Below are 23,064 nucleotides of genomic sequence, written 5' to 3'. Positions count from 1 at the left end.
GGAGAGGTGGAGGGAGATGGTGAGGGGGGACAGCCTGCACTGTATTCTCTTTGAACTTGCTATTCATATGCACACATTACTTTCAAAGACAGATTAACAAGGGCTTTCTGGGTACCTTTTCTGTTGTACATTTCCGTATGGCCAAGGAAGGTCCCAATTATTTCCCTCCCCCAAGTCGAACAGACAGTAAAACAGCAACATCCCATGGACGTCACCTACCGTGATCTTCTTGTGGTCGGGAAACTCGAGGCCAAAATAATCTCCTTCCACGAGGTTCAGGTGGCTGCACACCGCATCCAGCAGCACTTTCCCCGGGGCTCTTTGCTGGGAACAGAAACAGCGGGAGTTACGCCCTCTGAGACAGGCAGCTGGGGACGCACACCGCGGCTCCCACTACAGGAAGCCTCTTCATGCCCGAGTCTGTAACCGCTCGCCACCAAGCACCGCCACTACACCCTGGTCACCGGCCCCGCGTCCACCACCGATTCCCTTCTCATGCTGCCCTCACACTTAGGTGCTGACCTCTGCCATCTTCTCCCTACCCCAAGGCCAGGCACTACCCCCCTTAAAAATAACGGGCAAATGCCATATGATATCACTTATATGTGGAATCTAAAATATGCGACAAATGAACTTATCTGTGAAACAGACTCACAGACAGAGAGAGCAAACCTGTGGCTGCTGGGGGAAGGGGGTGGAGGAGTGATGGATTGGGAGTTTGGGATCAGCAGATGCAGACTCATATACACAATGGATAAACGACAAGGTCCTACGGCATCGCACAGGGAACCATATTCAGTACCCTGTGATCAATATGAAAAAGAATGTATATATGTGTACAACTGAATCTCTTTGCTGCACAGCAGAACTCAACACACCACTGTAAATAATAAATTACAGAAATAACAGACTTTATTTTTTTATAGCAGTTTTCGGTTTACAGAAAATTGAGCAGGAAGTACGTGGGGAGAGTTCTCACGCACCTCTCCCCACCACACCCAGTGCCCCACTTACTAACATCTTGGGTTAGTATGGTACACTTGTTACAATCGTTGAGCCGATACTGATACATCATCACCATCCAAAGTCCATAGTTTACACTGGGATTCACTCTTTGTGCTGTATCGTTCTACGGATTTCAACAAATGCATACTATCACAGAGCCCCCATAACCGGATCACACAAGAGAGTTTCACCAACCGGATCACACAAGAGAGTTTCACCAGCCTAAACATCCCCTGTGCTCCCTTCGTCCGCGCTCACCACCCCCCAAACTCCTGGCAACCACTGATCGTTTTCTTGTCTCTCCAGTTTTGCCTCTTCTAGAATGTCATATAGTTGGAATCGTATAGAATGTTGCCTTTTCAGATTGGCTTCTTTCACTTAGCAGTATGCATTGACGTTTCCTCCATTCTTTCTATGGATGAATAATATACCACTGTGTGGATGGACCACAGCTTGTTTACCCATTCACTTGTTGAAGGACATCTCGGTTGCCCAAGTCTGGGCAATTGTGAATAAAGCTGCTATTAATATTTGTGTGCATTTCTGTAACTTTTCAGCTCATGATCCCATGCCCTTTTTGTGGCAGCTGAAAGCCTGTCCCTGTTCCTCTTGCTTCCCCCTCCACCCCCGGCCAAATGTGGCAGAATGTACGGCTTTCTTCTCTAGACTTTGCATAAACTCTCATCTAGACTTCATAGGAACTGAGGGTAAAGGCCATAGGTTACTTATTTTTTTAGGCCATAGGTTATTAATCGCCTTACCCACGATGCCTAAATGCCAACCAGTCTTGTTGAAATGAATGAACAAATGAATACAATTACTCATTCCACTGTATTCTCTGTAGTTAAACATCTACGAGTCTGTCTCCCCAATGAAACTCTGGGCTACCTGTTCACCTATCTATTCCTATTGGCTAGCGCAGTCCCTGGCAGTCCCTCAATGTCTGCTGAAATATGTATTTTCTATACCCTGAATCTATAAAACCAGTAACTGGAGACAACACTGCCTTGAAACATTTTTCTCGCCGCGTTTGATCTGTGTGGTGAAATTGGATCCATTTTGCCAGTGGGTGTTAGGAATCTACCAGAGAGTGAAGAGAAACCAAGGGAAGATGATATATATGAACCCACTTCCTACCCTAAAGAGCTTAGAATCATATGCCTTGGTTTCTCTTCACTATCTGGTAGAGTCCTAACACCCACTTGCAAAATGGATCCAATTTCACCACACAGATCAAACGCGGCGAGAAAAATGTTTCAAGGCAGTGTTGTCTCCAGTTACTGGTTTTATACTTTCACTTCCCCTCTGCTAAGAGCAGAGCAATTTAGGAGCCAATTAGTAACCCAGGAGACTAATTGGCAGTAGCAGTCAGAGCCTGACAAGTACAATGATGGGCACATCCATTAGGCCACCCAATACCGTGACCTGAGGGGCCAGCAAAGATGCTTCTGCGTCCAGCCATAAAGCATCTTTCTTTTCTTTTTTTTAAACAGACACCACTTTGTGCTCCCATATTCCTCATGGCTGGAATCCAGAAGATATTCAGTTATCTAAGGGCATGCGGTAGTCTCCATGGATAATCCCAAACTCACCAGGCTCTAGACTTTGAATGCCCGGTCCAAGGGTCACCAGGAGAGTCGTTTCACTCGCCCTGATGGCAGAACTAACATGTAATGGTGTGTAAACCCCGTCCTTGTCTGTCAAACGTATCCCCCCCACTACCCCAGCCCACACACCCCTATGTTTATCCAGTGTTAACAGCTGAACGGATTACTGGTCACCAATCTTATTTCCCACTTCTTTCTCAAAGCAACGCACCCTTGGTCATGCTGAGAGCACTTGGGAATTCACCAGCCAGGCTCACGGGGGTCTTGAGTTCAATTCCTCACACCTGCCTCCATAGAACCGTATGAATAACTGAGGCATGGCTACTTGTTCGAGGTCCTCTTCTCTGGCCAGTAAAATCTACAGAGGCTAGCTAGTAAGAACATGATAGAAATGGGCCAGGTGCTAAGAAGTTGTGGAAGAATTCCTGTATCATAAGATTTTTTTTTTTTTTTTTTTTTTTTTGCAATACGCAGGCCTCTCACCGCCGTGGCCTCTCCCACCGCGTAGCACAGGCTCAGCGGCCATGGCCCACGGGCCCAGCCGCTCCGCGGCATGTGGGATCCTCCCGGACCGGGGCACAAACCCGCGTCCCCCGCATCGGCAGGCGGACTCTCGACCACTGCACCACCAGGGAAGCCCCATCATAACATCTTTTTAAGAGAAGACCACATTCCAGTTTCACAATTCTTCTTTCTCACCATTCTTGACATTTCCTATTTGTTACAAACTGAACCACCAATTATCTGACCAGCTGGCAAGCACTCACGTCTCCCAGCGAATTCCTGGAACTAAGTGAATTTGATAACTTCATCTAGATTTACAGAGTCTGGGAAATGAGACTTTACAATTCAACGCTGGAAGTCTAAACAAGTAAAAAATCAACATACAATGGATGCCTTTATGGAATGATGTTCAACTAAGCACTTCATGGAACACCCCGAGGAGAGGTAGAGTTACCCTCTGAATCAGGTCCTTTACTGAGTCAGCAGAGATTTTTGTGACCACACTGAGCATATCTTGGTAATAATAAGAGGCTGGAAATAGATGCTTGGAATCTAGTTAATATATAAGCCTGGTCCCAAGTCTTAAAATTTTCCTTAAAATTTATTATTTTGTACAAATCTTTGATGCAAAAATGACTTTTCAATGGGACCCAAATTTTTATATAGGGAGAAGTTAGAGTTTGAACGATATTATATAGTTCCTAAAATTCATCTGTAAAATAGATGCCTTTAATGCATTATATGAACTGTCCTGTGAACACTGGCTATCTTCAGGGGTATAAGGAAAGCCAGCATGTAGAATTACTAGAAAGTATTTATAAGGGTTGAAATGCAGTCACTGGATGACAATTTCATGGGTAAACGGACACGGCATTAACTTCCCAATGTATACCAGGCAGCTATGGCCTAAAATGTTCCTAGATAGACTTCACGATGCCAAAGTTCAGGGACACTGTTTCCCTTTCTTTTAGGGGTTGGTGTAGAAATGTCTGGGTTTAATCAATGCACCCAGGGCTGAATTCCGCTTCAGAGAAAGCATCTCAGAGAAGGGAAGCAGGAAGAGTTTTATCCACATTCTTTAAGAAAAATTATCCCCTCTTTCTTTCCAACAGTGGATTCACTCAGTCCACAGCATCGTTTCTTTACACTTGCTTCCAATGAATTTTTTGAACTTCACATTAAAGGCAATTCTGCTCAAAATTCACACCACAGGATATAAAATGGATGGTAGCAATGGTTGCACAACCCTGTGAATGTACTTAATACCACTGAATTGTACACTTAAAAATGGCTAAAATGGTAAATCTTTTGTTGTGTTCATTTTACCAAAATTTTAAAATGCAGAAAAAAAGACCAAAAAAAAAAAAAGTAACTGAGGATGGCGTTCGCATCTACATACAAATGACTGAAGAGAGTTATTCACAATAGAATCTGTTTAAACTATTTTTAAGAACAAGAAAATCAAGAATCCACTTCTTTTACATTAGATCTTCGAGAAACACTGAGGGGTAGGACCCAGCTCAAGTTGAGCGTCTGTGAAGAGCCGTATCACACGGGGAGAATGAGTGATATCCATGTGTGCGCTAAAGGGCTGTTAATATTTCTCAGCACAAAAGGTTCTTTTACGTGTCTGGCGAAGAAAAAGGCATGATATGAACATCGTTGGAAGTAACCACAAATTATGCACCTGGGGCAGGCTTTGCACGAGACAGATGATGGGGTTCAACAGCTACAAAGCCACCAGCCCTTTGTTGCTAAAACAAACCTATAAATGAGTCAATAAAGTCTGGATGTGGGGAAAGGTGGCAACACCGTAGACTAGGCTGGCAGAACACAAAGAGGAGACGCTCAGGAAAATTCATCTGTAAACGTACTTTCTCAAAGAGTAATTTACTTTAAGATACGCACACACACACATACACACACACACTTATGGCTGCACAAATTATCATACACGAGGAAGGAAAAACAAATCACTTAGGCTTCATCTGAAAACCTATATCTGTTACAAATGGTTTAACATGAAAGGGACCTCATGATGAATGTTTTTCAAATTGTCCCCAAGTGTTTGTACTGGGGCTGAGGGGGGCAGATCTCTAAGACTCCCACACCCTCTAAGAAACTAAGAGTCTGGCTGACCCCGCACATGGCCAGTCTTGATTAAAGTAGTCCAGAAGTGAAGAAACCAAATAGTAATCATGTCATATTTTGGAGAACAAACCGGTGATTAGTGAAACCACATAAGCAAATTTGTGTCACTTTTTTCTTACTGGCTACTTTAAATTATGCTCCAAGAGACATCTGAAGTTTAATCTAGTGCACAAATAAGGTGGCTGAATGCTCACTGTGCATCCCCGCTGCTTTCTCCATTTTGAAGAGGCTTTTCACGGAATCCTATAAAATTAAATTTTAGGAGGAGGTTTACATTCTTGGGGAGTGTCTGGCAACTAAGTACTGAATAATAAATAGTATGAACATTCACACAGAGCTTCAAGCTATTAAAAACTGCGAATCAAAGTCCTTTGGGGGTTTATTGTGCCTTTAAAATATGTCTATGCCTTCAGGTTATTTCTATTACATCAAGTTTTATGAGGAAGTATTTTCTTTTTCCTCTAAAAGAATAAACACAATTCTTTCTGGGTTGGGGGTGTCTTCTACACCCTCTCCCCACCTCCTCAAAGGGTCTGAACAAAGGAGCCACCCTACGTGATACAGCTAAAATCTGCCTTGCTGAAATAATCTCATAGACAGAAATCGATAAAGATAACATTTGACCGACTTTACAAAATATGCATCAGCTGAGGTTTCAGAGAGCTGTTTCTGGAAGTATTTTGTTTTTCTCTCCTTTGGGATTAAGGTAACCAAGACAACCAGGGCATGCTCCTCTACAGCAGAAGGGAATGGCTTCTCTCAAAGGCCTCAGCCCCTTTTTCCTACCGTTAATACCTATTAGAATATTGTTCAAATTTCCATAACCCACTAACCCTCACCACGGGTGTCGTTAACATGGCAGATTTCCTCCTGGCCCTTTGGGGGTTTCTGACCAGGTGGGCAGAAGTATTAATAACCATGATGGCTTACGGAGCCTGAGGTACATTTGTCAAGTGAGTAGCCACATGCAGGCACTGTGCTAGGGGCTAAGGGAATGGAAATCAATACAAGTATCTCTCGCTGAGTCAGAGGTTAGAGAATAAAGCAGCTAACTTAGAAGGTATGGTAAGTGCTCTGACAGAGAGAGAGAGAGGGAGGGAGCGCGCGCGCGCGCGCATATGCACTCTAGTGTCTTTTCTTATAAGGACACTAATCCTATCGGATCAGGGCTACACCCTTATGACCTCATTGACCTTACTTCTTTATTCCAAATACAGCCACACTGGGAGTCGGGGTGTCAACACAGAAATTTGGGGGGAGTGGGGACACAATTCAGTCTATAGTAGGTGGAGCCAGGAAAGGACTGGAGATGCTGTCGACCCCTTAGGATCAATGTGAGGATTAAATACAACTCTGACCGCAAAGTATTTAGCAAAGACCCTGGCACGTAACACAAGTTCTCTATGCTGTTGCTTCTACTGTGATGGGGAAATGTTAGTTTATAAAATGAAGGGCAGGGGAATGGGCTGACATCGAGGAGGATGTCCCATTTCCCAACCCCAAAGGCATGTCTCCGCAACACCATGGGATGGAAAGCCTGGCTACCACATCTGTGTGTGTGTGACCATGTCCCCAAGGGCAGAGTCCGTAGCCAGGTACGCTTATTCTGTCCTAGAATTCTGCTGGAGGCGATTCGGAGCAGTGCTTCTCTGATTTGTGTGCCCATCGATCACCTGCAGACCTTGATAAGCTGCAGATGCTGATTCGGGAGGGCTGGGGTGAGGCCCAAGAATCTGCATTTCTAACAAGCTCCCAGTGGATGCTGCAAAGACTGCTTTGAGAGCCAGGTGCCAGTCACGTCGATACGTGGACTCCCACCAGGCAGAGCCGGTGCACTTGGTGGTCTCTGGCTCCAATCTCCATTTCGGGATAACTTCAAGCTTGAGACGCAACCGTAGCAAAAAATACCGAACCCACTGTCACGGGCTGAATTGTGTCTCAAAAAGACATGAAGTCCTAACTCCTGGTCCCTGTGAATGCGATCTTATTTGGAAACAGGGTCTTTGCCGATGTGATCAAGTGAAGATGAGGTCATTAGGGTGGGCACTAACCCCAAAGGAGTGGTGTCCTTATAAGATGGTGTGAAGACAGAGACACACAGGGAGAAGGCCATGCGATGACAGAGGCAGAGACAAGTGACGTGGCTGTGAGCCAAGGAACGCCAAGGATGGATGGTCCCCACCAGCAGCTGGAAGAGGCAAGGAAGGGATTCACCCAGGGTCTCAGAGGGAGTATGGTCCTGCTGGTACCTTGACTTTGAACTTCCAGCCTCCAGCACTGTGAGAGAATAAATTTCTGATGTTTCAAGTCACCCGTTTGTGGTACTTTGTTACAGCAGCCCTAGCAAACTCATACAGCCACCTTCCGCAGTGCTGTTACCCACCTCTCAGCCACTTGGGGGCAGAGACGATGCCGTCACGTCCTGCTCTGTTCCTTTCGAACGAAGAGATTATAATGAAATAATAACGTGATAAATGGATTGGGGATAACATAAACATTCTGGCCTTGAAAGTTTCTCTAACTGGAAAAACCAAATAAACTCAGTAAGTAGTACACTCATGATAGGAGATAATTGACTTTTCCTGCTTATCGTTAAAAGGTGTTCCTCTTTTTACTGTTGCTGCTCTAGATATGAGCAGTATTCTACAATCAAAGTTCTTTTTACACCCTAAGTCTCTTTTGGACCCTTCCACCCCGATGGGGGAGGGGCAGGGTCCAGGCTGGGAAGTCCCCCAGCTCACGCAGCCTCCCACCAACCAGCCCTCCGTCCAGAGTTCCCCCTTCCTGACCCCTGTGCATGTAGTCAGCAGCTGCGAGTTAAACAGAGATCCAAGAATACAACTGGAGGAATCTCATAGGAACTCACCGATCCGTCCATAAATACATTTTTTTCTTAGAAATTTTAGCACAAGGCCACTGCAGACTGGGCTTAATGTAAATGATTAAGAAGGTGACACTTGTGGCTAAAGATGGCAGACTGAATACACGCAGCTCATCTCCACGGTACCCAGAAATCTTGCATGAAAGAAACAGTAAACGAATGAAAAAAGGAATAAATTCATAGGAAACCGAGAAAACGAGAGAAGAGACAGCGGGTAAGAGATTTCCCCCAAATTCTAGAAGATGACAGAGGAGAAAACTGCAGTCTAATTACAGAGGAGAAGAGAGGCAGCAATAAGGAAGCAGTCAAATTCCACAGAACTACCCAAAAGGTCAGCAACGGGAGACGCCAAGTACTTCCGATAAGGCAGGGCAGAGTGAAAAACTTTTAAAAACATTGTAATTTGTATCCTCATATAGCTCCGAGTTTATAACTAACACAACCCCAGGAGGTTATAAAAAGGAATATTTGGTTAACAAGAAAGAGCTCTTCGAAATGAAAAATAGCACAGCAGAAATTAAAATGTCACTGTGAGAGTTTAAAGATACAGTGGAAAACTCTCCTAGAACCTACACCAGGCGACCAAAGCGTGGCAGTGGGGAGGGGAGGACGGGAGACATTTAGAAAGGCTCAGCATCTGAATCATGGGACCCCTGCACAGAGAGACCCAAGGGGAAGGAAAATTATGCAAGCATAATATAAGGAAATTTCCAGAACTGAGGAGTATGACTTTCAAGATTGAAAAAGGGCCAGAGAGTATCTCATGGAATGAGCACGATCCATTTCAACGCAAATTATTGGGAAGTTTGGGAACACAAGGAAAAAAAAGAAGATTCTAAAAGTTATGAGAGAGAAAAGCAAAGGCTAGTGAATCAGAATGGCTCAGGACTTCCAGACAGCACACTGGAAGCCAGTACAGAGTCCCAACCAAATCCAGTTACGGGACATCAATAATCATGTCTAAGATGCAGCTGCCCTGGGGGTGGAGGGACCGGTACATCTGCACACCCACAACACACCTAAGCTGCACCCCGAGGACACTCCAGGCTTGGCGCCAAGGTGACACTCGCTGTGGAGCTGGGATTCAAACTCGGCTTCAGAGAATCTGCTCCTAACCGGCAGCCTCAGAGTCTATTTTCCCTCTTATCTCCTTCAAGACTTCCACCCCTAATTTTGATGATGCAAACTGTCCTGGAGAAAACTTGCTGGGAAAACCAAGGGAAGAGGCTGACATTTGCAACTGCTGTAACCTGGGGGCACTAAAGCCGGTCGGTAGGACATATGGTCTGGTATATATGGAAGGTGTGACCGTAGTACGGCACAGCCCCTGCAGGCCAGGGTGAGTGTCATATAAACCAGTCGTGACCTGCTGCAAAAGCAGGGCTCCTTAGTTAACCAAGAAATGGAACAGCGGAAATGTGGGAGATGTTTCTCCAGCTGTGTCTCCGGCCCCTGGGGGTCTTAGAGAGGCAGTATAATATAATTAAGAACACAAACTCTGGAGGCATCTGTCTTCTTGCAAATTCCCCATCTCCACTCCATGGCAGTGTGACCTGGGATGAGTTACTCTTTGGGCCTCAGCTTCCACTTCTGTACAATGGGAGCAGGACTGAAACACCTCATAGGATGTAGTGAAGATTAAACAACTCAGCATATAGTAAGCCTAAGGACGGTACCCAGAACTCAGCAAACTCTACTGGGTAGTAGCTATGATGATGATGATGATGACGATGACGATGAGAAGGGGAGAAGGAGGACGAGGGGGACAAGGGGGAGGAGGAAAATGACTCAAAGCCCAACGGTGGACCCAGTAGCAGCCCTGGCTGCAAATACTGTGATCACCATTGCTGTGAGATGCCAAGCAGAGTAAGAACAGGAACTACAACTATAAAACCAAAGTCTGGGGAGCCGGGACAAGTCTTTCATTCCGGGGGAAAGTAGCTAAATGTTGAGGCCTGCCCATCTACCGGGCGCACAAACACAGCAATTCTTCCTCAGCGCTGCGGCTCCAGGGGTGGCCACGGTGTCTGGGGTGGGGGACACACTGTGCTCCTTGTTCCCTCCACACTGAGCCCCAGCGTTCAGAACACTCATTAAACACACTTCAGATTGGATTTCAGAGTCCCGACTCCGGGCCGCAAAGAGAATGGATCCTTTCAGCTCCTCTGCTGTAATTTAGTTACATTAGAACCACAGTGTCATTAGTACAGAACTGTCCATCTTCCTTCGTTCCAAGACTCTGTGTGTGTGTGTGTGTGTGTGTGTGTGTGTGTGTGTGCGCGCGTGTGTGTGTGTGTGCGCGCGCGCGCGCGCGCAGACGTGGTAGAAGGTTTCTATTGATTTCCTGCAAACCTGTAATATGTGAACAAAAAACCAAAAATGTTTATAGAGAATTTGGTTATTCATAGTGCAGGGTTTGTCTGCTCTTGACCTTGAGACATTCATTGGCTTTTGATCACGATTAGAAGTAGATGAAAAAAAAAAGTCCAAGATTTACTGAAATTAAAAAAATCTTGCTTGACACTTTGTTCCTTTAAATATCCATTAGACAGGGAATAAAGTATCCCGCAGATAATGAATAAGGCAAGCATAAGCCAGATTCGGACGGCTCAGGGGAAGCAGAGCACCCTTTGCAGCAACAGAAACATGCTCGCCTCTTTCGTATGTCTATTTACTTTGGCACTTTTTTCTCTGGACTCTGTGGTCTAATTAAACCTCAAAAGTGCATTCAGGTCCCTGAGCCTGAACTTTCTGAAAATACACCTAATATCATACCTTGCCCTCCAAAATTATTATCCCAAAGGCAGAAGAACAGCAGATATTTTGTTGAATTTAGCTTAACATTTGAACAGAAAGGTGAAGCCTTTGTAAAACCCAGCGACACCCGGGGTTCCTGGTTCTCATTCTTCACGTGCACATGAGCTCTTCGGTTATGTCTCAGAAACACGACCTTCCTCAGAACCAATCTCCAAGGCTCTTGGAGAACCTCCAAGGGCATTAAGTGAAAGAAAAATCATTTTACATGTTTATAGACACTTTCAACAGAAAACATTTTTTAACATTTTTCAATTAGTAGGGAGAATGAGCACGTTTTCCCCATCCTGAAAAGGGATTTTAAAATTATTTCTTATGCAGAAGGCTTTTAAATTAAAAATATGTAAATCAAAGGGTGAAAACATAGCTTGTCAGGTCCTGTAAGAATCCTCGGCTCTGGAGTCCCCAGAAAACTTCCCAAACAAATACTATTATTTTTCCATCTTTTTTCATGCACTTCTCAGGGTGGGGTGGGCTCCAGCCCATAAATATACGTCCATGTATTTGCAAGGAGGTCAGAGCTTTAGGCAGAGTTAGGACTTCTCTTCCTTTGAAAAACTGGCAAGCTCAGATGGATGGAAGCCCAGAAGCTCGAGACTTAGGGAAAAGAAACAAGTAAGTATAGAACAAAAATACAAGATGCATATCTAAAAGAGACAGAAGTAGAATGGTGGTTCCCAGGGGCAGGGAGTCAGGTGGGGACAGAGCTCAGTTTGGGAAAATGAAGAGAGGCCTGGAGCTGGATGGTGGGGATGGACGCACAACACTGTGAATGTATTTATTGCCACTGAACCGTATGCTTAAAAATGCTAAAGATGGTAAATTTTATACCTTTATTTTAGGTGTGTTTTACCACAATAAAAAAAAAAAAGGAAAAAATATTCCCAAATACTGATAGTCTGGAAGGAACTGGTAAATTCAGAGGTGAGGGGTAATAAAAAGTCAAGTACCATACAGGGTATTTTCATCATAAAGATAGAGGGGAACCTAACATTTGAGGCATTTCCAGTGGACGAAACCATTACTTACTATATGTATAAAAACGTGTGAGATTACATTTGAGAGCAGCACGGTGGGAAGACACGGGTTCTGGTGTCCTCAGGTTATAACTTCCATGCCAGGCTATGTTGCCCAGACTGGGCATTGATTTTCTCTTCTGAGCAATGGAATGGTGATATCCCCTACTGAGGTGTCTGGGAGAAGTAAATGAGGGAAATACATACCAAGTGCCAAGCACCAGGGCCCGAGTTTAGCAGAGACTCAAGAAATCTTAGTCAACCATTACGCTTCATTTTTAGTGGAAACTTTTTCCAAGTTATTTCCAACTTTTGGTAGCTACGCAAACTCCCTCTTAAGCATCTTTAAGCCTCACTACACTTTAACCACCATGAAATAAAATTTATATGTGCTCTTATATTCCAGTATCTTCTGATGAGGGACGGGGAATCAAGATCCGTTGATATTAGAGGAAGTGGGGTGGGTGGGAAACAGACTGTATGATGAACAAACTAGGAAAGCACCAAAAAGCGATAAAAAACTGGATGTATTCACTGTTGATAACAGTCCTTTCCTGCCAGCAAGCTGCTAGAATAAGACGAAATACAAGCACATAGACCCTAGAATTCGGCAAAAGAAACTTACAGATGAGTATACAACAAAAGTACGGAAGGCACATCCCCAAATACGACCCGTCTGTTAGAAGGACTGAAAGCCTGAAAAGAATGCATTTTTAAGTATCAGACAACAAGCTCCTTGAGTGTCCATAAACCACAGCACTGACACACAGGATCGTTCTGCACGGTTTACATACGGATTCTTTAAGTTCTTATAAACTCAATAGAAAGGAACGCTGACCACCAGCCAGGATTTAATTAAGGAACTAACTGCAGTACAGCAATGATTCGGAGGGCCCTCTGAACATCAGGCTCACCTGGAGACGTCAAATCGTCCATCTCCGCTAACCCCATGCATCCCCAGAGAGTCTCCAAAGCATGAAGAGTTTGGAAAAGGAACCCGCGCCCCCTGAAACAATTCTGATCCTCACACACGTTCGTGGCACATGAGAACTTGGAAACCATGCAGCTTACTCTTTTATGGCATCCTTCTCGAATTCACCAGTTTGAATACCTTGTTGACACTTTTTTTCAGGACAATTCCCTTGTATTTCTCCTCTGCTTTTGACTTCTGTCACTTATGGTTACCATCTGACTTATTACATAAATAATTCCCAAATAGTTTCTCAAGTCAGCTCTATCAGAAACAGTTCATCTACTAAATTAGATGTTGTCACTCCTCTGCTCAAAACTCAAGAGTAAAAGCCAGAGTTCTTACAATGGAAATCAAGGTCCCAGGGGGCTTGCTCCACCCCCGCATCACCATGTCACCCTGTCACCCGCGTCTGATGGCATATCCAACTGCTTCCCCCCACCCCTTACTCACTCTGATCCAGCTATTCTCAGCATATCAGGTACACACCAGCCTCAGGGCCTTTGCACTGACTGCTCCCTCTGCCTGGAAGGCTCTCTCCCCAGAAATCCTCGCTGATAATTCCCTCACCTTTTTGGAGTCTTTGCACAAATGTCAGCTTCTCAATGGGGCTGACCTTAAGCACGCTACTTAAAACTACAATTTATCCCCACACCTCCATCCTCTTATTCTGGTCTATTTCTTTCATTTTTCCCTTTCAGTTATAATTCTCTAGCACCCAAAACAGTGCATCTCTTCATAATGTTTCTTTTTTTTTTTTTGGCCACGCCGTGGCACGTGGGATCTTAGTTCCCCAACTAAGGATCGAACCCATGCCCCCTGCAGTGGAAGCGCGGAGCCCTAACCACTGGACCGCCAGGGAATTCCCCATAATGTTCCTCATACATGGTAGTCTCTCTCTGGTAGAATGCACGCTCTGCATACGAATCTCTGTTTTGCTCACTAGAACAGCATGATACACTGAGGGTGCTGGTAAAGATTTGCTGAACGGATGGATGAATGAATGAAACCATTTTAAAACCACAATTCTCACGAAGACTATAATAGCACAGTCCTTAACAAAAACAACACTAAACTGGAGTCTAGATTCTTATGCCAATTTGAGAATATACTTTTATTGCAAGAAACTGTTGCCCAAAGAGTTGACATCTTCCAAAAGCCATACCTGGAAGCCACTCATGAAAGGCCAACCTTAGGGGAAATGTTAAAAGGAAAATGAGAAAATGAAAGACGACATTCTATGGATCGGGAAACATATGTCAAACTGGGCACAATGTGCAACAAATCAAGTCATGTAACAGTCACCAGGGACAGAAACACCTATGGGAAGACTGTACTGCACAGTGAAACCGTCACATCACAAACAGTAATTGGCCATGGGGCCTCTCTGCCTTATCCTTCAGGTGGCTTTTGTGAATATACTATATATGTGAAAGGAAAGGAGGGTTTGTGTGCTTTTCAGTGCTATTCAGCAACTACACCAATGTGCTGACAATTCCTGATGCAGTGCTTCTGGGGTGTCTGGAATTTCAGTTTCCTTTTGAACTGGTTCACTAGTTTGCTCTTGTGTGTGATTATTTCAAAATTTGGTAAAGAGAAAGATGCCTTGGACTTAGCACATCCTGTCGTTAACTCATACCAGCTCTCAGGTGTTGGCTCAGTGCAAGCCCCCTGTGAGAAAACCCTGTTTATGGGACATTCTACTTTTAAACAAGGTTTTGTCACAGGGGGCCTGCACTGAGCCAACACGTGAGAGCTGGTATGAGTTAACAACAGGATGTGCTAACTCCTGGGCGTATACATATGGAGAAAAACATGGTCTGAAAGGATACGTGCACCCCAATGTTCACTGCAGCACTGTTTACAACAGCCAAGACATGGAAGCAACCTAAATGTCCATTGACAGAGGAATGGATAAAGAAGATGTGGTATATATATACAACGGAATATTACTCAGCCATTAAAAAGAATGAAATAATGCCATTTGCAGCAACATGGATGGACCCAGAGATGGTCATACGAATGAAGTAAGTCAGACCGAGAAAAAGAAACTGTATGATATCCCTTATATGTGGAATCTAAAAAGAAATGATAAAAATGAACTCATCTACAAAACAGAAATAGACTCATAGACTTAGAGAACGAACTTACGGTTATGGGGCAGGGTGGGGGGAAAGGATACTTAGGGAGTTTGGGATCTATATGTGCACTCTGCTATATTTAAGATGGATAATCAACAAGGACCTACTGTACAGCACAGGGAACTCTGCTCAATGTTATGTGGCAGCCTGGATGGGAGGGGAGTTTGGGGGCAAATGGATACATGTATATGTATGGCTGAGTCGCTTTGCTGTGCACCTGAAACTATCACAACGTTGTTAATCAGCTATACCCCAATATAAAATAAAAAGTTAAAAAAAATTTTTTTTTTTAAAGGTAGAACAGGGCTTCCCTGGTGGCACAGTGGTTGAGAGTCCGCCTGCCGATGCAGGGGACATGGGTTCGTGCCCCGGTCCGGGAAGATCCCACATGCCACGGAGCGGCTGGGCCCGTGAGCCATGGCCGCTGAGCCTGTGCGTCCAGAGCCTGTGCTCCGCAACGGGAGAGGCCACAACAGTGAGAGGCCCGCGTACCGCAAAAAAAAAAATAAATAAAAAATAAAAAAGGTAGAACATCCCAGCAATCAGCACTTTAGTGATACTTCAATTTTCTGTACCATCACCACTATTCAGAGTTCAGTGGCGGGAAAATAAAAGACAAATAAATGTAAGATATATAATAAAAAGCACAGGTATAGATCATGTCTTTTATACAAAATCCTGCCGAATTCTAATTCAGTAACGTGGGCAGCCTACGGTCTCCCAATATCACCACTGAGAGAAAAGCCATGTTTGAAACATACAGATGTTTCTGAAAAAACAAAAGCAAGCAATAAGAACTATCTTTAAAAACAGTCCTCTGTGGTTCAATAGCATTCGAAACATTCACCTGCAGTGGTGACAAACAGCAAGGGACGCACGCAACTGAAAACTCAGTGTGTTCCCCTCAATTTTGGGTTATTCAGGGTGACGGCGTTCTATCAATGGAGTGGACTTGTTAAATGCATTCTGTCCAAATTTACAAACAATTACATTAGTGCTAAAGCCAAATTAAACTAAAATACGGGGGGGGGGGCAATAAGCATGTTTTTGAGACAGAGTCTGTCACCTGTTGAAAATTAAGTACACCCTGATAAGAAATAGAGTTCACAAGTTTGCCTAGAAATTGGGTACTTAAGGTTCAATTCTGGTGGAGAGAGGCCAGAAAAAGGTCTAGTTTTTAAAAGCTTGGATCGGCCTTTCAGCGCCTAATTTCTTAGTTCATCATGCAAGATGACTTTAACAAATTTTAAACAGTGATGTCGAAAGAAATGCTAATTAGAGCCCCACATACTCACGGGGGTATGCTGGCGCTCTATTTTACGAAACCTCTGTGAAAATTACGGATTGGTCTCTCTGCCTTAAAAGGCATGATTGGCCCAAATTGAACCTAAGCAGGAGAGAAGACTCAGAAATGAATGTATTTGGAAAAGAAAGCAGGGAACAAATTCATAGAAAGTAGAATGGTGGTTATCGGGGGAAAGGGGGTAGAGTTTCAGATTTGCAGATGGAAAAAGTTCTGGAGAGGTGTTTTACAAGCATGGGAATATACTTAATACTACCAAAAGTGTACACTTAAAAATGGGTGAGGTGGGAAATGTTATGTGTTTTTAACCACAATTTGAAAACAGAAAAGAAAGCAAGGAAGACGAAATCTCCAAGTCTGAGCCTGTGAAAACAAATCTTTCTTTAAGTATACTATAGGCCAGCCTGGTTTAATTAACTGCATGGAACAAAAGTATAAAGCATAAGTAACACACTACAGGCAGGCAACACACATGCACTTGAATGTTCTTTGGCATATGTTTATTCATTACCAAGCAGAGTGAGCCATGTGCGCCTTTCTGTTTGATTTTCATTCATTTTTCAAAACAGTCAAATCTATTGATGGATTACCCGATGGAAAAATTTCAAAAGCATTTATTATATCATTAACAGCTCCGTTTCAGCTCAATGTGCCTCCAAGCCTGTCAGGCAAACCTATGAAGAGCAGCGATAAAACAAGCTTTGTTTTCTCTGCTGAAATGCCCGGTGGCTGTTTCAGGGTATTGGGAACAAAGTGCAGCTTTCAGACTTGGTGGTTCCAGTTTTTTCTTTTTTTTCTTTTTAACACATAAGACATTAACTCTAAACAACACGCTGTGCTGTAGCAACTCCCCAGCTACAAATTCTTTCTGTAGGACAGCTCTAGCAAGACCAAACTGGAAACGCGATAAATAGTAAGATAAATGCTCTTGAAAGATCTTCTGAGTGTGTGTTCAAGAGGGTACCTCTCTGATTTATCAATGACTTTTGACCCACGTGTAATTTTGAATTAGGGAACCTGATTTTGCCTTCACAGGTACAAGATGCATTAGCAAGATAGGTAGGCCCTGCATTTCCCCTGGATCTCAGCTTGTAACCCTCCACCCAGAAGTCTGCAACAGTTCACGAATGAAGAAGCTAGCAGAGTGCTAACGAGACCGTTTACTCCAAAAATGACCAGCCTAACCTGAATTTGATCAGCAAGCCAACGAGGCAAGCAGGAGCCTTCATTTTTAGGAACATCGTATGGTTACCCAAATACCAAGAACACTACATACGAGAGAGAACAAGGAACAAAGGTCAATGGTTTTATTAATCAAATCAATAATAAGCTGAGTGTAAAGATGGATCTAATGATATTGTTAAAAAAAGGTAAATATATATTTCTAGAAGTATTGTTTCAGTACTCATGGGAAGATGCCTGTTGAAATACAGGAAAGAAATAATTTCTCCTACTACAACATCAGATGCATAAACTCAGCCCCGCTGGTGCAAAAGACTGAATGTATGTGTCCTCCCAAAGTTCATATGTTGAAACCTAATCCCCAATGTGATGGTATTAGGAGGTGGAGCCCTCATGAATGGGATTAGTGCCCTTTTAAGCGAGATCCCCAAGAGTTCTCTTGTCCCTTCCTCTGTGTGAGGACACAGGGAGAAGACAGCCATCTAGAAACCAAGGCTGGGTTCTCAGCAGACACCAAATCGGCCAGCACCTTGATCTTGGACTTCCCAGCCTCCAGAACTGTGAGGCATAAATAAATTCCTAGTGTTTATAAGCCACCCAGTCTATTGTATCTGTTACAGCAGACCAAACTAAGACCTCTGGGTACTATACCAAAACAAATTTTACATTTGAAAGAAGAATAGTGGGAGGAGAACTTTACCCATATCATTGGGAATATGACCATCCATGGAGAATACGTCTGCTCTTGTCTTTCTGCAGAGAGGTGACCTCTGAGGTATGGAAGGATTCAGGAAGAGAGGTACGGGACACGGAGATTTAGCAGGTAGCAGAAAACAGAAACCAGCAAAGAAAATTTAACGTTAGCAAAATTTACAACACCTAGTTCTCCGCTTCCTAAGAACGGCAAACCCGGGACCGTTCCAACAACAAATACTGTGGACGCAGCTGACTCCAAACTCAAGAGCAGCCAACCCTGTGGCTGATAATGGAGAGCCGGGCTGTCGCTCCAGCCAGAGAAACAGGACAGGCTGGGGCTCCAAGACTACGGGAAAGGGAAAGTAAAAACTTACAGGAAAGGAGATTTTTAGCTTAGAGAGAATCAATATCCTAAAATAAAAGTATTCAACTGCATAACAGTTTGCCTTGGAAAGCAATGAGCTGCCACCTCCAACAGGGTCTAACTATAAATGGGATGGGAGAGAAGATGCCAGCTTCAGGAAGAAGGTTGCTCTTCCTGCCTCGTGGCGTCTTCTTCTCCCCAAATCCCAGATAGTAGTAGTCCTCCCTCTTGCCTTCTAATTCTTTTCTTACTCCTGGGTGGGCCCATGGTTAGCTTTTTTTTTTTTCTTTTTTAAAGAAAGGTTACAGTTATAAGAGATAATACGAGGCAGGATATTCTGTATCTAGAGAAGCTCAGGTACCACCAGATACAAAGACACACTGGGATCCAGTGGGGAAACAGAAAATCACTTGACACAATATGCTGCAAGCAACCCAGAAGGAACGAAACAGATCCATTAATTAACGGTAACCTGCATGCACGTGTGGGTGTGCGTGTATGTGCCCACAAACGATTTGCACAGCAAAATTTACAGAGGAACTGGCAATCTGTATCTCAAATAAATATTTATTTTGTAGAAGACAGCTCGTTTCCCATTGCAGCTGGTAGAGGCTGTCTGTCCAGGTCCACCACTGTGCCAATTCTTCCCCCAGCATCCAAAACTCAAGATCTTTCCACACTCTCTTCCACACATCACCCCCTCCCCAACTAAATAAAACCATGTCACCATTACAATTTAAAGGAAACTTGAAATCTGCCACTTTTTTGGGGGGGGGTGGAAGTTCCACAAAACATTAGTTAAGTCTGTTTAAGAAGGGACAGAATTGAAAACACATGATATTAAAAAGACATCTGAAAAAAATCTAAAGATTAGTAGGATGAGTACTGAAAGGAGTGAAGGAGGGGGAGGCCTACAATTTGGGATTTCCCATAAATTGGATCCAATTTTGGCCCCAAGGGAAAAGAAAGGAGACTATAAAATGAATTGCGTTTATGGAGAGAATAAATCCCTTCGACATGTCCCAGCTGAAAGAAAAAAAGTACTGTGATTAATCACGGTCATTTTAGTCACCATCCCAAAGAAGTCACTAAGTTTCTAGTATGATGAACTCCTCAAGGCATTTCCCCTGATGTCAAGTCCTTTGGTTGCTCACAGATGTATTTCAATTTCACGGGATGAAAAAGTTCTAGGGATTGGCTGCACAGCAACATGAATGTACTTAACAGTGAACTTCAAAAGGGTTAAGGTGGTAAGTTTTAGGTTACACGTATTTTACCACAAGTAAAAACATCTTTGAAAATCTATTAGGAGAAAGACAGACAATACTAAATGTTGGTGAGGACGTGGAGCAGCCAGAACTCCTGGGAAAGGAAGTGCGTGCCACTCCTCTGGGAAACTGCTGGGCAGTTTCTCAGCTGAGTGTATGCAGAGACCCAGCAGTTTCATAAAATGAGAGGGAAGTCAGTATATATATTTATGTATTCAGCAAAAGACATTGTGTAACAGCCCCAAATCAGAAACAATCCATCATCAGGAGGAAGAATAAACACATTGTGGCGCTCATTCCAGCAATAAGAACGCATACACTGTGGCTGCAGCAACACCACGGATGAATCTCTCACACACGACGTCCAATGAAAGGATTCACACAAAAGAACACACGCCGTTGGGCCTCCGTATCCATGGGTTTCTGCACATTCGACTAACGGCGGATACGGAGAGCTGACTGTATCCCACCACTTTATATAAGGGACTTGACCATCTGTGGATTTTGGTATCTGGGAGGGGTGGGGGGGTGGGAATCCTGAAACCAATCCCCTGAGGATAACAAGGGATGACTGTAGTTGATTCCATGGGTCATGAATCCATTTGCCATACTAATCTACAGTGTTAAAAATCAGGATAGTAGCTATCCTGGGTGGGGGAAGCAATGACCAAGAGAGACTTTGGGGGGGTTGAACGTCTATTACTTGATCTGGGTGAAGGACACCTGAGTTGTTCACCTTCTGATCTGGGCATGTTTCTGTATGAGTTTTATACTATAATAATGTTTTTAAAACTTACTGTTTGTTTTTTTTTTAAGATTTTTTTTTTGATATGGACCTTCTTTTTAAAGTCTTTATTGAATTTGTTACAATATTGCTTCTGTTTTCTGTTTTGGTTTTGTGGTCAGGAGGCATGTGGAATCTTAGCTCCCTGACCGGAGATCGAACCCGCACCCCACTCCTGCGTTGGAAGGCGAAGTCTTAACCACTGGACCGCCAGAGAAGTCCCTAAAAGTTACCGTTTTAACTTGATAGAATTCATTTATTTTTATGACTGACCTAACTCTATGCTCCTAAAATTCGGCAAACATCTAAGTCCCGGATTCTTACTCCTCCAGTCAGGTTTCTGCATGCAATATTAACCTGCGATAGTTTAGAACAGCGATCTGCCACGCTAGGCCCACACACCGCCTGCTCGAGGGATATCGTCTGGATAGCCACCAGAACGCTGATTCCGTCCTGTATGTAGATTCTCCCTGTTGCCTTGGTGGGTTTCTGCCAACATCCCTCCCAGACCAGGGACGAATGAGCACCAGCCAGGGGAGGACCGGTTCACCCTCTGCCGTGTTATGCAAACTCGATCTCCTGGTAAGATGAGTTCTGAAACATGGACAGAAGGGTGGAAGGACCACTCCCCAGTGCTGACCTTCTACTGAAGTACCCGCTGCTTGGCATGCAAAAATAGTAAAAACCACGTGCTTCAAGAATGTCTAGAGCATAGAAATAGGAAACATACAGGATTGCCCTACGTGTCATCACATACCAAAGGAAGCCCCGTAACATAATGAGGTTTCAAGATAGTGCTGTTTATTATTCCGTAATAATAACTGCCACTTGGTAGCCAGCAATTCTTCTCCTCCTTTTTATTTTCACAAATGTTCCTTCCAAGTTATTTGCCCATCAGGCTGGGACACCTTCATTAGTTCCCAATGGTTCCCAACAAAGTGTCTCCAATTGCTTTAACAGCACCTACTTCACTTTCTCTATCCAGTTCAGCTAAGAAATTTCAATTACCTTGGTAATGTCTCAACAAAAAGAACCCCACGATGCCCTCCATGATTGGTACGACGAAAGCAGTCAAGCGTCACAGAGGCCAATAGGTGGAAAAGTCTTCACTGGTGAAAGGCAGAAGCACAGAGCCTGACAAGCCCTGGAAGGTGGTCTGGCCCATCAGGACCTGATGCTTCCAGGGGTCTTCCTGGCCCAAAGGGGAAAAAGGAAAGGAGTTTGGGAAAAGAATGGCTGTGAAGGTACAGGCTGTGGAAGATGCTCAAAACACATGCAAGGTTTGCTCAACACGTTTTGACCACAAAAAAATAGACCAGTGGGCTTCCCTGGTGGCGCAGTGGTTGAGAGTCCGCCTGCCGATGCAGGGGACGCGGGTTCGTGCCCCGGTCCGGGAAGATCCCACGTGCCGCGGAGCGGCTGAGCCCGTGAGCCATGGCCGCTGAGCCTGCGCGTCCGGAGCCTGTGCTCCGCAACGGGAGAGGCCACGACAGTGAGAGGCCCTCGTATCGCAAAAAAAAAAAAAAAAAAAAGACCAGTGAGGGCTCCATATCTTTTCTGATGGTAGTAAACAATCTATTTTCTTTTGTAGACATTAGAAAAAGAGGTCTGTAAAGGCAACATATCAAAATGTGGACTCTTTCCGGAAAATGTCAAATCATTTATTCCATCAAGCTATTCAGACTCACGAATGAATCATGAAGTTCAGCTTGGTTACAATCTGCAGACAGTTGTAAATTAAATGTGAAAACTCTGAATGCCCAGGTTACCCATTACATAATAAATCTTACATAAGGAGCAGTAAGCACTGTGCTTTCCTTGTCTCTACTGCCAAAATACATAGGCTGGATGAGATGTAGCAAGATTTCCTCATGAAAATAGGATTTCCTTCGAGAAAGGCTGGGCGAGAAAGTCTGAAAGCAACTTGACCTTTTATTCCTTCCAAGCCACAAACTGGAACACAAAGGAAACTTAAGAGCCAGCGGAACTGAGAAAACACCTTAGAAACCAAGACTATACCAAAATTCAAATTCACAGATGAAATAAAGGATTATTTTAACCCTTAAGTCACAGACCTCAAGGGAAAATTTTCCTAGTACGCTGAACATATTAATCAAGTGACACAACTCTGACTTATGTGCAATTCTTTTTTTTTTTTAATTGGCGGCACTGTATGGCATGTGGGATCTTAGTTCCCTGACCACGGATGGAACCTGTGCCCCCTTCACTGGAAGGGCGGAGTCTTAACTACTGGACCACCAGGGAAGTCCATTATATGCAATTCTTTAGACATAGTTCAGCTGTGATGCATCTCAGAATGTATATTAGTTATAAATACAAAGATGACTAAATTCTATTCTGGTTCTTAAGTATTTAAT

At 43.9% G+C, this 23,064-nt stretch overlaps 1 protein-coding gene across 2 annotated transcripts in view; it reads right to left on the bottom strand.

Annotated features, from left to right (window-relative positions):
* FARP1 (FERM, ARH/RhoGEF and pleckstrin domain protein 1) overlaps positions 1-23,064 on the bottom strand; it is a 290,364-nt gene that overhangs the window by 105,954 nt on the left and 161,346 nt on the right. For both annotated transcript variants that reach the window (XM_060129027.1, XM_060129028.1), the window contains exon 3: positions 220-324. In XM_060129027.1, the coding sequence (XP_059985010.1) occupies positions 220-324 (105 nt within the window). The remainder of the gene's footprint in view (positions 1-219; positions 325-23,064) is intronic.

This window comes from Lagenorhynchus albirostris, chromosome 18 (genome assembly GCF_949774975.1).
Source record: "Lagenorhynchus albirostris chromosome 18, mLagAlb1.1, whole genome shotgun sequence".
Taxonomy (NCBI): domain Eukaryota; kingdom Metazoa; phylum Chordata; class Mammalia; order Artiodactyla; family Delphinidae; genus Lagenorhynchus; species Lagenorhynchus albirostris.
This window is presented reverse-complemented; position numbering and strand designations above follow the sequence as displayed.